This window comes from Passer montanus, unplaced genomic scaffold (assembly GCF_014805655.1).
Source record: "Passer montanus isolate IOZ18808 unplaced genomic scaffold, ASM1480565v1 scaffold27, whole genome shotgun sequence".
NCBI classification, from domain to species: Eukaryota; Metazoa; Chordata; class Aves; order Passeriformes; family Passeridae; genus Passer; species Passer montanus.
In genome coordinates, this window is record NW_024367372.1 from 6,576,820 (window position 1) to 6,590,524 (window position 13,705).

General features: G+C 42.9%; 1 protein-coding gene across 5 annotated transcripts in view; it reads left to right on the plus strand.

Annotated features, from left to right (window-relative positions):
• The window catches only part of BCL11B (BAF chromatin remodeling complex subunit BCL11B), a 92,486-nt gene that overhangs the window by 30,620 nt on the left and 48,161 nt on the right, over positions 1-13,705 (plus strand). For 3 of the 5 annotated variants that reach the window (XM_039712883.1, XM_039712884.1, XM_039712885.1), the window contains exon 3: positions 11,463-11,678. The exons of the other annotated variants lie outside the window; for them this stretch is intronic. In XM_039712883.1, the coding sequence (XP_039568817.1) occupies positions 11,463-11,678 (216 nt within the window). The remainder of the gene's footprint in view (positions 1-11,462; positions 11,679-13,705) is intronic. 5 annotated transcript variants of the gene reach the window in all.

Sequence of the window (13,705 nt, forward strand, 5' to 3'; positions counted from 1 at the left end):
GCATGCATATCTTCTCTGATCACCTATTAAGAGACTGAAGACTGGATTTGAATTTATTACAGGCAAATAAAGGGCTTGCTTTGAGGAAGAACTACTAGATCGCTGCTTATGATTTTACAATTTGATTCTACTTGTCCTTAAGGAAGGTTCATAATGCTTACTATGGAAATACCATCTACATCTAGAAAATTAGGGTTAAAAGGATGACTTTGTTGAAACTAATTACAAGCTGGTTCAGTTTTCTAGTTGGTGACATTTTAGAGATTTTGCTCGTAATGCAGGAGGTTACAGAAAGATTTGGTTAGACTGTGATATAAAGCAATAAGCTGTCATTGGAGAATATTGACATTTTCATCAGAAACAAAACAAGCCTACTCAGCTTTATTTTAATGATGTGATAGGTATGAATTTAATATTGCTTCCTTATTCTAACTGTGGATTTTTGAAAGAATTCTCTTGCCTCACCTTGCTTGTACAGTATGTCTGTTTTTTTTATCTCTTTGCTTTTTTTTTTTTGGATACACTTTCCTAGGTAAGTGTATTCAGCTTCTGTTTCAAGCAGACTTGATAACAAAAAGCCTTTTTGTCTTATGCTTTTACATTATGGAGAAAGATGCTATTCTGTAAAATAATGGGTAAATTGAGAGTTATGGGGAAATCTGGTCCTGAAAATAAATACCTCAAAAAAAAATTCTTTATGTAGAATGGTTCTTGGTTTCTTGTACTTTGCTCTTAGTTTTGTGTCAGAGTGAAAGGATTACAGGGTTCTTATTATACTGCACTTGTGTTTTACCTCTTCTGGTGCAGGGTTCAGTTATCCTGTCTAATTAGTGCTTGTGACTGGCCAAATTCTGTTTGGATCCAAGTCTTTGGGTAAAACTTCATTGTTCTATTTAGCAGAGGGATTGGGCACAAGTTTCCAGCATGCTTCCTCGTGCAAATGAAACGCTGGTTCGCTATTTCTTTTTTTTGGCTTACATGATAGTCTGAACTAAGTTCCTGGTTGCTGTCTTATTTATCTGCTTTCTTTCATTATTTAAAAGTCAGTTAATTTCCTAGCCTTTTTTTAATTCAGAGAACATTATTTGCTTAGTTGTGCTGGTGTCCAGTGAATTGAAGACTGAATCTTTAGATCCTCAGTGTTGTTCTTATTTGGTGGATTGTTTTACCATCTCCCGATGATTGCTCTGCTCATTTAATTTGACAGATTCAGTTATCAGACTTGGGTCTACTCGTACACATATAGCTGGAGTAGTTTTCACCTGAGAGATCCAAAACTCAATGGGAACCCTCATTTTAAAAATCTCTGCTGCTCCCTCCCTCCCTACCCAGTCACTCACTCTGTTTTGCTTTTTCAAGTTTGCTTGGTGTTAGTGAATTTCTTTTCTAAGTGTGAAAGTGCTCCATGCACAAGGAAAAATTTGAAAATCATGAATGTGCCTGTTAATGCCCCTCCCTTCCCCCACGTATTTTAAAGTTATATTACTTTAAGTCTGGTGTATGCATTCGCACTAGGCAGGTAGACTATTTTTCACATTGAAATTCAGCACTTACAGTGTCTACACTTACATTGCTTTTGGCAAGGTGTGAGCCAAAAAACCAGAAGCTGTGATTCTCCCCCAAAGCTAATTGTTTCTGTATATTAAGTTTGTCCATCTGTGCTGTGCAGGGACATGGCATCACCTGATGGCTCTCCTTTGCATTTCCAGCAGTGAAGCAGTTAACATTGCTGCTGCTTAATATATTGCTGTTACAGAGTCTTTTTAGTTTCCAGGACATTTAACTAAATCAGGTGGATGTCATTAGCCGATTTTCACAGATGGGGAGACTGAGGCACAGAGGGGCAGAGTGACTTCATCTGCTTCTTTTTCCCCACCAAGTTCCCTCCCATTCCAGGAATTGATTTTGCTGCCAAACAGCTGAAGAGCTGCTAAAGCCTCATTTTGCCTAATTCCTCCAAGTTTTTAAAAAATGTTATTATTTTTTATCGTGAGAGATAGGGAAAAAAAACTGGGGACAAAATTTAAAACTACTAGTAGAAGGCAAACTTCAGAGCGAGGCAGAGATACTTACCCAAGCAGCAGATCCTGCTGTTCTCTTTTCCAGAGGCCCTATTCACCCTGAGGATACATGTTTGCAGTGCAGCATCTGCCAGTGTGTGTGGGACTCAGCTCCGAAAGGCCAAGGCAGAGAAGTCTGCTGGTGTTCATGGCTCCTGCTTATTTGTGGCTCTTCCCTGGCCACTTCAATTCCTTCATTTTAACCTCTTGACCATTCTCTTGTGGTCAAGCCCTCTGACTATTTGTAGTGGTGTTTCTTGCTCTAGCTGCATATATATATATATATATATATGTATATATATACACATTATTTTGCCCTTTGGAAGTGGCTCTTTCCATCTACTGAGTTACTTTATTAATTTCAGGGCCTGTTAAATTGCTACAGTTGTCTGTTGGGGTAGTTATATGTTTTAATTACATCAGAAATATTTGCTGGTAGATAGAAATATTCATGATATAATCAGGTCTAAAATTTTTAGTACCCACAAGGATTTTTACAACCACTGAAAACTCCCCAGGACTTAATTTCAAGAGTTGGGGAAAAAAAATGGGAAAATTGATGAACTGTTTATTTTCTACCCTTCATGCCTTTTGGGAAAAAAAAAACCAAAAACCAACCAAACCCCAAAAAACACAAGCCTCCACGAATCAGGGTAATTATTATTATTATTTGTTAGTTTATTGTGGTAGCTTCTGGACATTGCAGCTCAGATCAGGCCACCTGTGTGTTGGACACTCGACATTCCCAGAGTGAGAGCTGGCCTCTGCTGGAGAGCAAGTTGGGGGCTGAATAAACCAGACAGGCAGTCAGTGGGAAGTCAGCAGGGAAGCTGAGTTCCAGGAGAGAATATACCATAGCCTGTGTGGCTCATCCCCCGGGGTGTGCAGCCCAGCCTTCTTCTCAGCCCAGTGGTCTGCAAGACCACTCTCCCGAGGTGAGGAAACTCCTGGTTTCCTGTGTTATATTTTTAGCACATCTATTGATGTGTCATATTTACTCATGCCTTATGATGTTTTTAGGCCAAATCCTGCCCTGTTTTCTCTTGCTCTTGCACCCAGTTGCTCTCATCACAAAGGGATATGGTCCTCCTGGGGCAAAGGTTTGTGTTGGTGGGGTGGGCACAGGACACAGCAGGAGGAGATGATGAATACAGCCTTGGGGTAGGCGAGAGTCCCTTTTCTTGTGTGTTTAGTTGGGAGTGAGCCAAGATGTTTCAGTTTTTCTCTTTTCATGTTCATAACACATACAAGGGGCGAGGAACAAGTTTAGATGAGCATCAGGTGGGAGGAGGGTACAGGTGGTCCTGCAGGAGGCCCTGTGGAGACCTGGCTCAGGGGATGCTGCCACATGGTACCTGGTACCTCTGGGGACCACCCACCCTGGCCCTTGAGTGGGGCCACTAACAAACCCCCCCTTTTTTCTAAAAGAGGGGGTTTGGCAAAACAGTCCTGCAGGCATAGAGTGGGCTACTTCTGTGAATTCACGTGGTCTCAAGGTAAGTAAAATCCTTCCAGATCTGTTCTTGGTGTCCAAGCCTCCAAAACATTGTACACAAATACATGGATGACATAATGTGGATTTTTACACAGTGAGAGGAATTGCATGCTCTTTAGATATGTTGGGATATTTATTAACCACATGGGGTGTTCCAAACTCAGTTTATTTATCTTCGTAAAGTACTTCCAGATCTTTGCGTGGAAGGCACTAGAGAAATGAAAAGATTATTATTATTATTATTATTATTGTTATTATTGTTGTTGTTATTATTATTACAGCATCTAACTACTGACAGGCAACCACAGCTGCATGCTCAATTCTAACCACTTAAATTTAGGGGCTGATTTTTACAATATGGACTCTTAATGCTTTTCCCCATTGCCTCCATATGCAGAAATGTGTGTTCACCTGCCCTGCAGAAGTATCATTATTCTCCAGAAATATGTAAATGGGGTACTTTTAAAGAAAGAATGAAAATATGGAATAAATATTAAGTATTCACATTTGCATGGTAGAATTTAATGGCCATTTAAGAAGCGCTTCAAAGCAACCAACTGTAGGAGCTGGTAGTTGCTCCTCTGTCATTAAAAAAGAAAATGCACTGATTAAAACAAAGCCAAGGAATCTTGTAGACAAAGGATAACATTTTCGGTGTTAGGAGGTCTGACACGAGCTACAAAGAGCCCAGGAAATGGAGATCTGAGTTTCACAGTCGAGCGTTTTAATCAGTTCGGTTGTGCACAGCCGCTGCCGCGTGTGAGTTATGTAATATCACACTTCACCCGCCCACACGCACTCAGAGACAACAGACATCTTCGAAAGGTCTTGGCATTATTCAGAGCAAAGATTCCCAGCAATACCTCGGCATGGTGTTTAACCTTATCTTTACTTGCATTTAGGCTTTTTTTTTTCTCTCCTTGCTTTCCTTTTTTTTTTTTTTTTTCCTCCCGTTCTTTTCTGTGATACATCAATAGTGAATAATTTTGTATTTCCAAAAATGAAGGAAATATAGGGGGAAAAATCCCATTGGTTACATAATGTGTTTTCATGACAACTTTGAAGGTTCTTATCATGGCCATTTTTTGCATTTTGTAGCATTGTCCTCATGCAGCTACTGTTATTATTATTTTAAGTATAGTTGAAATTTTACATTCTGAAAACAGCAGTTAATTATTAAATGGTACCTAGCCTATGCTTTCTTTAGATTTTTAAATAAGAAATAATTAACCAGAGTTTTTAAAGGTCTGCAGAAAAGGCAAACAGGCCTGTGAAACCGCAGGATCTAATAACAAAAAGGTGAGTTGGTTTTCCAGCACCCTAAAACTTTGAAGATATCCTTACTCTGGCTTTTGAATAACAGAAAGAGCTCAACCACATTTCATTCTGGTATAATATAGCCCTGAAGTTAACTGTTTTTCAAAGAAAAACAACAAAAAAATTAGCTGGCTGCTAATTAGATGTATTTTAACTGCAAAGTCATTTTAGCAGCTAATATTGTTACTATGTGCTTCAGTGTGAATCCTTAGTGAAGCTATTAAACTGTGAGAGCCTGAACTTATCAGACATTTTATAATGTGACTGAATTTTTGTATCCTTGTTCAGAAATCTGTGGGGAGTGGAGAACCTTTCTGGCTCAGACATGGAAAACACATTTTTTACCAACTGATTACCAGGGTGGGCAGCTGAGACCTCCTTGCATCCTCCTTTTCAGTTTTTTCCTTGCTTTCTTTTCCCTGGCAATAATATTTCTTGTTTCTGTTGCACTCCCTCCTCTCCCAGTCAGCAGTCAAGCCCTGCAGTGTGCCCTTTATCCAAGGAAAGGGATTTAACAGCAGGGACTGGTCTTGGTGATTTCAGGATACTTTTGACTCCTGCCTGTTGTGTACAACAAGTTGGTGATTCTCAGTAGCCAGGAGGCTCTCAGCATCAGGCAGGGTCCTGCTTTTGAAAAGCAATAGCCCACAGCAGAGGGTGGCCTTAGCCATCATTTTCCTATTGGTTTCTGACCCACGATTCTTACCTTGCAATTGCTGGGTTGTGTTTCTCAGGGTTTGGGTATTTTCCCCCCGTCTTATTGCATTGGTTGATTTTATTCTCCTTTGCACTCTAAAACAAAGTGACTGATACAATATCCAAACTGATGAAAAAGAAGGTGATTTTCTCCCCCTTTATTTGCTCAGATTTGAATTAGGTTATCTGCCTATCTTGTTTATGAAATTTTTGTGCTGTCTTTTCTGCACAGACTGTGACTCCCAAATCTTCCACAGCTCCATTTCCATATTCCTGCGTGCTTGTTCTTTGTTAATCACTTGGCAAGCGCTTATTTGAATATTAAAAATTTCTTTAATCATCAAAGGCAGGAGCGCAGCTTCATGAATATTCATATTTTTTCCCTCCTCAGACTGGATTCTAGTTCATTACCCTGCAGTAAAGCCAAACAGTCATCAATCGCGCTCATTACAGCCGCTGGCGTTTTGATTGGCTGCCTGCTGCTGGTAGCCCGCGTCCCCCATCCTCCCGCTCTCCTCCATGAGCTGTCGTGTACCTGCCAACAACAACAACAAAAAAAAATATATCAACAATGCAAGAATAAAATTTCTCCGGTTGAAAAACAACTTTGCAAACTTGTCAAGCAGTCCTCGTCACTTTTTTTTTTTTTTGGTTTTACACCAAAAATCAAAAAAAAAAATTAGAAGGGAGAAACTTGAGCTTTAGAAATGAATATTTGTCAAGAGAGTTGACGTAAGTTTCATTTGCATAATGACTTTGTACTTCTGCATTAATAAAATTTGCATATGAAGCCATGTTAATTACTCCTGATCATGCTTTTTGCATTCATGCATAGTAATTTTCTCCGACTTGTGAGAATTAATGTCTTGGCATGGGGGGAGGAAGGGGGGGAGTTGGGGTACTGTCAAATTTCTGTGCCAGTGCCCCTCACTCACACTCTTTCTCCTCCTTGCTCACCACGTCTCGTTCTTGATCTATGACTCATTTATGCATTATCATTCGAAATTCTTGGGAGAAAGAAATGTATCAATTCAAAGGGAATCCTGGTCTGCCAAAATGAAAAAATCCCTGAGCAAAAGACGACAAGAAATCTCTTTCCTGCTCTCCTTCTTCTCTACCTGGTGCAACTCTTGCATTTCCAGCTCGAGCAAAGTTTCAGTCTAAGCATCACAATGAGTGTGGGGAAGCCTCTCCCAAAGTGCTGTGTGTGTGATGGGGGGACAGGTGAAGGCTGGCGTGCAGGTGTGTCTGGCTGAGTGCTGGACTCTGGGTGTGAGTGTGTACAGTTGTGTGTCTGCACACACCAGGGAGTCGTTCTGCTTTCCTGGGGGATGCTGTGTGTATCTGCCCCTCGCAGGGGGCATGGCTCTGCTGGTTGCTCTTGGAAGCATTTGTGCTTGTGTGTATTTGGAAGTGTGTCTCTGTGTGTGTATGTGTGTGTGCTTGTGTATATTTGCTTCCCAACCTTCTTGGTGTCTGCAAAAAGAGACATGGCAGAGAGACAATACTATCAGGTGGAAACAGTCCACAGGAGAGGGTGTGATGCACGTAAGACAACTTGTTTTAGAAAAAGCTTGGAAAAAAAATCTGTTGGAGAGATTAGTCTATCATTTTTGGAAACCTGCTGCAATGGTTCATGTAAAACTCCCCTCAAAACATCTGCAGTATTTTCCCTGAACATGATGGGCACAGGGCAGGGATGATGCTTCAGCCTGCACTCCAAATTTGTAGTCGTACACTGTTTGAACAGATGTTTTTCTTTTTATTGAAAGAGAATTTTTTAATAATGGAGCTGAGCTTTATTCTCTAACCAGCTATTGATTGGATTTTCTGTCACCAGACAGGCACAGAGAAACACATAGAAAAACTTGGTTCGTGCCCTGTTAAGCAGCTCACACGTCTGCCTGTGCACGTGCCTGTCTGCCTGTACATGGATACACACCCAGGCACCCACACAGCCAAGCACAGCCCCCCTGGGACACACCAGCTACATGTGGCTGCAGTTACATGTGACATGAGATGTAATGCCAGGTCTCTTAATTTAAGATTGCTTCCTCTGGTCTAAGCCATGATGAGGTGGGACATTTTGAATGCTGCTTTGGCTCCTTTGTATTTTGCTCAGGGACTTTTCTGCAGATGTGAGAGGAGCGTGGTGTTTTACACACACCATATCATATGGCCAGTCATGTCTAGGCTCTGGGAGAGGGGCAACAAAAGGATGCAATTTATGCCTTGATTGTGGCTTTTGTCAGGTTCATCTAGGCTTTTCCATTTTCCATCTGGGGTCATGTCTAATTTACCTTATCAATTTACCTTATTTTCTTCTTTGCAAGTTTAAAAATAGCAGAGAGAAAAAGAAAATTACTCTTAGTGGTGCATTGGAGTCAACATCACCTGTGAGCTACTGCCGTGTACAGGTTCTGAGGAAATGCTGAGCCTGTTCAATATACGAGAACAAAATCTTCCTTTACCATCAGCAATGCAGATGTTTTATTTACATGGTGACAGTCCCTGTGCGTGTTTCACACTCATGCTATGTGCAAAACTCTCCATGCAGAATGAATGCAGAATATATAATTGAGATCTGCAGTGCAGGTGAGTGATTTCCCAGTGCTGACCCAAGAGGAAAATCGAGCCTCACACATCGTGTCAGGGATGTCCGAGCAACACAATGCTGCATGTGTGTGCCTGCTCTCCCCATCCAGATGGGATATTTGCCTCTAAGATTGCACTGCAGTTCTTGTGGTTTGCTTTCCCTTTACTGCTGATTGTGGCTATGCCCTTTGTGGCAGTCAGGGGCTCGCAGGTGTGTTTTCTCTTTGAAAATGTAGTGTGGTCGATTGGATGTAGAATTCCAGAGATCAGCTCCACTGCCTCTTGCTGTGTGGGCTGAGCAAAAAACTCTCTGCACCACCTTAAGATTCTATCTATCTATCTGTCTGTCTGTCTATCTATCTAATCTGTCTATCTCTCTTTTTATCTTTGTTCATTTTGTGTTTGTCCGCCACCTGTAGCAGTTAAGTTGAAGAGCCTCCATCTTCATTTTCATCTTTAAATAGACCCTTTGTGGAATAAAAAATACACCTAGGATCCCACAGAGAGGAGCTGAAGAGATGAAATGGGAATATGTTCCTAGCAAATACAAGCTGGGTATTTTTGAACACAACTGTTATTTTTTCTATAGCTATGAAGAGGTATCATGTACCTAATGCCTCCTTTTCTCCTAGCCTTTTCTTGAGGCCACTGAATATGATTTCCGTCTTCATGATTTTCCACTTGATCTGATTCTGTAGGACTGTCCTGATTATTAACAAAGAAGTAAACCTTGAAGTGGTAGTAAAGGGGAGGAGTAATCACCTGATTTTACTTTGCTTGTAGGGGCAGACTTAAGTCTCCTGGTCTAGCAACTGCACAATATTTGTCTCTTAGTGCTGGACTTGGGAGTGCTGGTGGTAATCCCTGATCATCTGCCAGAGTCTCTCTTGGTTCACTCTTCTTCTCCCTTACCAATCCGTTCTTTTGTGATACCAAGTTAGCAATTTTTAGATTTCCTCAAATTTACGTCTGTTCTGGATGACATTAAATCACAGAATCATAGAATGGTTTGGGTTGGAACAGATGCCCCTGCCATGGTGAGGGATACTTCAAAGACTCATCCAACCTGGTCTTGAGCACAGTTCTCTGGGTAACTTGTTCCAGACTCTCACCACCCTCACAGATATAGAGGCCCAAGTGACTGCAAGACCTGCACCCTTAGTCATGGTGAAACCACAAACACGTCTCAGTGTAACTTGAGATTTAGCTGCCCTGTAGTTCTACTTTAAATTCCCATTTCAAGCTGATGAATTTCCAATGAGGACAAGTGCCCTGGCAGCTTAACACAGCCTAGCAATTTTTATTATTTTAGGAATATAAGATACAATTGTTAAGTCATTTTAGGGAATCTGTACTATTCTTTCCTTATTCCACGAAGAAAGCAAACATTATTCATATCTGTTACAGTGGCAGTAGAGTGGTGCCTACACACATAGAATCTGTGTCCAACATCAGTTTTCACATGCACAGCACACTGTCTTTCCAGAAATGCAATGTAGGTAGGAACTGGATAGCAGTTATCATACCTGCTTGTATAGTACTTTCAGAGAGATCAAAGAGTTACAAAAGTCAAACAGAGCTTCCAAAATAAAAAAAAAAGTCCTTCCTTGTCCCACAAGCCACAGAGATGGCTTCTATTTAAAACCAGTCCTCACAAAACAGCACAAATTTTATCCTCGATGCTTGAAGCTCAAGTATTTACACAGGGAATTTAGACTCTTCACTTGTGGTTTTGGCAAAAGCTTCACACAAATGTTTTGCACTGGTGGTCTCTTAGCCATTTAAGATAAACGCCAAAATCAAATGCAGTCCTTGCAGACTGGAGCGCTGGATGCTGTGCCAAGGATGAAGTATCCCCATTTGCCTCACATGTGTAGCTGTCAGATCAACATGCAGGCCTGGTTTCTGAATAGAGACTCTCAAGGTAGAGAGACTCCCTTGGAAAATGTTGCATGTTTAGAGTCAGAAGAAGCATGGATAAATATTATTCCTTGCTGCCACAGTGTAGGTTCCTTCAGGAAATATTTTTTCTAGGGTTGGAGGGAACACAGATAAATATTTCTGCTTGCTGACATGGTATTTGCTTCTATCTGCAAGGTGCACACTCATGTACAGCCAGAGATGCCACCATTTAGAAAGAAAGTATTTGCCAGAAGGTACCCCACAATTAGCACACATATTTCCTGATCTAAATACAGGGGGAAACTGTGGTTTCTGATCTACCACTGTGCGGTAACTGTTGGCAAATGCCAACTTTTTAATGGCGACTACTCCACTGCATTTCTTCATGTAGAAACTGGCCTTGATTAGTAGCTACCCTTTCTTTAATAACTAAGTGGCAGCAATAATTTGAAATAGAGGGGTTGGGATTCCCAATGGATGGAAAGTGGTGCCGTTCACTCAGCTTCCCTTAAAAGTCTGCTAATTTGTGCCAGCCAAAAACGTGACTCCTACATGATTCTGTGTGTGTGTGTCTGTATTTGTACAGGTGTATGTCGATATTTAAGACTTGTATCTTAGTTTTTCAAAGCCGCAGAATTCAGTTTGGACTATTGCCAGGAGGAGCAAGCATTTCCAGTGGAGCAGGAGAAAACTCTTAAATACAGCTTTTAAATGGCAGGTGATTCCTAGAGGGGTTAAAAATAAATAATAAGGTTGTAGGTTACAATATCATCTTTTAGCTACCAGGAAAAAGGTTGCTCCCTTCCTCGCAGGCTCAGCAGGGAATCAGCCTGCATAATCGGGGCATGCAAAATGCACAACTGGCCACAGCTCAAGCGGGAAGGCAGCACATGGCCGCCAAGGCTTCCTTCTGGGAGCTCGGCTCCTGGCACCTCACTGAAGCCATTTGAGCTCTAAGTCACTGCACTTTGTCCGGGCTGGTGTGTGGAGCCCACTTCAGCAGTGGCTCGGCAGAAAGCCTGCCCAGTTTTGTGTCGGCTCAGTGCATTAACACAGCCATAAAACAATTATCCCCCTTTTGATTTGGTCCCTGAGCAAGCGCTGGTGGCGACGTCCGCCGCCTCTGGCTCTGCTCTGTGCCAGGGCTGGCCATCCCCCACCTTCACCCTGCTCCATGCCCACACAGGCCCTCAGCCTGGGTTCGCAGGTCCTCCAGGTCTCTTCTTATTCTTCCCCCACCCAGCGTGAGCCCACCGGCCTCAGCCAGACCCAGAGAGGGGTTCAGACCAAGCGTGTTGAGCGTTAGGCAGCCAGCCCCCACTTCGCTTGTTTGATGCCTCCTCTGTCCCTTCAAACTTAGATCCGACTGACAGTTTTTTCTATTGTTTTTTCTCCAGGGCCGTCCAGGCCTGCAAACCTGCCGGGGGCTCCCATAGCTGCCTCCTCCCACCCTCACACATCCGTGATCACGTCACCTCTCCGCGCACTGGCCTCCCTCCCGCCCTGCCTTAGCCTGCCCTGCTGTGGTGCACGTGCAGTCTCAGTTGGCGGGACTCAGACTGAGATTCAGACTGAGACGTCAGGCACATTTGGATGTCATTGTCAGTTGTCAGGTAATAGAAATACTTTTTTTTTTGTTGCTATCTGAAGGTCAGTAGTGCTGCCAAGTGATGTCGTCTTTGCTGTGGGAGAGCTGCCTTTGCTGGGTCTCATGGGGAAGGCAGAGAAAATGGCCTAACCTGCCATCCCCACCACTTCCCGTCCTCCTTCCCTCTCCACCCTGGAAGAGGGGAGTGGGAAGGGGCATGCGACTCCCTCCATTTCGTCATCCCTCCCCTCCTGCCTGCCCACCCTCAGTTGTCAGCTGCGGCCACTGCTGGGCCGTTTGTGCCATGTTGTGAACAAATGTCTGAGACTCCTTGCAGAATGTGATACCCCAGTATCAAGATTTCATCTCTCTAGGCTGTTTATTTTAAGCTTAATTGGATAGCATTTAACATCTGAAGTATTTTTATTTCCTTCTTTTTGCCCTTCCTCCTCAGTCATTCATATTAAAGGCTCTCCTCCGCATCCATGTGCACGCAGGATGTATGTGCTCCATGCTGTTTTCTCCCTTGCTTTGAGAAAATGCTCCTTGGTAACTCACCATGCATCCCTGGCCTCTTACCCCATCAGTTTTTCTTTTCCTTTATTCCTTTTGGATGCCTGACTTTTATCACCATGAGGAGTGGAAAGTGAAAATGAAGGCACACCAAGCTAGCCAAAGAGAACACGGACATATTGTCACCAGACCCCATCATTTCAGACCCAGTGATCTCTTTGAAATCAGTGGGTGTTTCGGAGCATGGATCAGTTGCAAGACTCGGTCTATGATGAACTCTGGGCTGGTGAGGTGAAAATGGGGAGGGTTTAAAAGAAAATACAGATGTGGCAAAATCCACAAATGTTTATGGACTCTCACTGTGGTGGGCCAAATCCCACAACCCTCATTCATGATAGTGTGCATGTAGTTTTAATAAGGAGTTCCCTAAATGTTGCTGGATAAGTAAAGCATGAGGACCAAAGGATTCAGAGAGCCAGCAATGACTATCAGGAGTAAAGCCTTTGGGAAATGGCTCCTCATTTCTCCCCTGAAGCTGGCAAAACTTTGTTGTGCTAGCTTTTTCCTTCCACAAGCGCTGGTACCACTTGGCTACAGTATGCTGTATCTCATGAGAATGTTTCTGTACATCTCTCATTGATGTAAAAAAGTGAGATATAAAGTTTTGCAAGAAATTAAAATTTGTGTCTTGGAAACTCTGGGTCTTTAAAGATAAAATATTCTCAGGAGGAGGCTAAGAGCACTCTGCAGGGTGCTGTGTAGGTCCTGGGTGAAGCTCAGGGCACACAGAGAAGGCTCCTTGCTGCCTGAAGGTGCTCAGCCTGCACCCATCTGCTTGCACTGGTGCACAGGTTCTGGGTTTGTAGCAATGTGCTGTGTGGTGAGGTGCCATCAGTAAATCCAGGGTCTGGTTACATTTTCTATCCAAGCTGCTGCATGCAGTATGACAGAGGATGCAGTTTTAATGAAATTCTGCTTCATCAGCCTTGGCAGACTGACCAACTGGCCTGAGACGGATGTGGAGACAGGCTCTTGCAAATGGTGAACGTTGGATCAGAAAGCTTCCCTGCCTCTCTCCTCCCAGGAACCAGTAAACCAAACTGGAACTGGTCTCATGTTTTGCTGCCTTCTCGTTTTCACTGGTGTAGTATGCACACACGTGCCTTCAGGAGGTGCATAGTTGTAATGCTGCATTGGATATCCCAGTTCCCTCTTGCTTCTGATGCCAGCAGCCAGTGGGAATAGAAGCAAGTACACCTAAAAATAGAAAAGGAAGGAAGGAAGGAATAACTTATTAAAGAATGTGGTGAAGGTGAGGCTTTGTGTACTTGGAGTTCTCACTTTGGAGTCGTGTGCTGCGAGCCTTTGGCATTGCCTGTTTGCTGGGAGAGGGATGCCAGCTCTGTGGAGAGGGAGACCTGTTATCATGGCTTCCTGTAATTACTGCTGCAGTCTGCAACGCTTAGAGAATAGGTTTTATCAAAGTGCATGCTACATGTTTATGACGGTAGTTGGTCAAGGTCTGCTTGAAAGAAACAT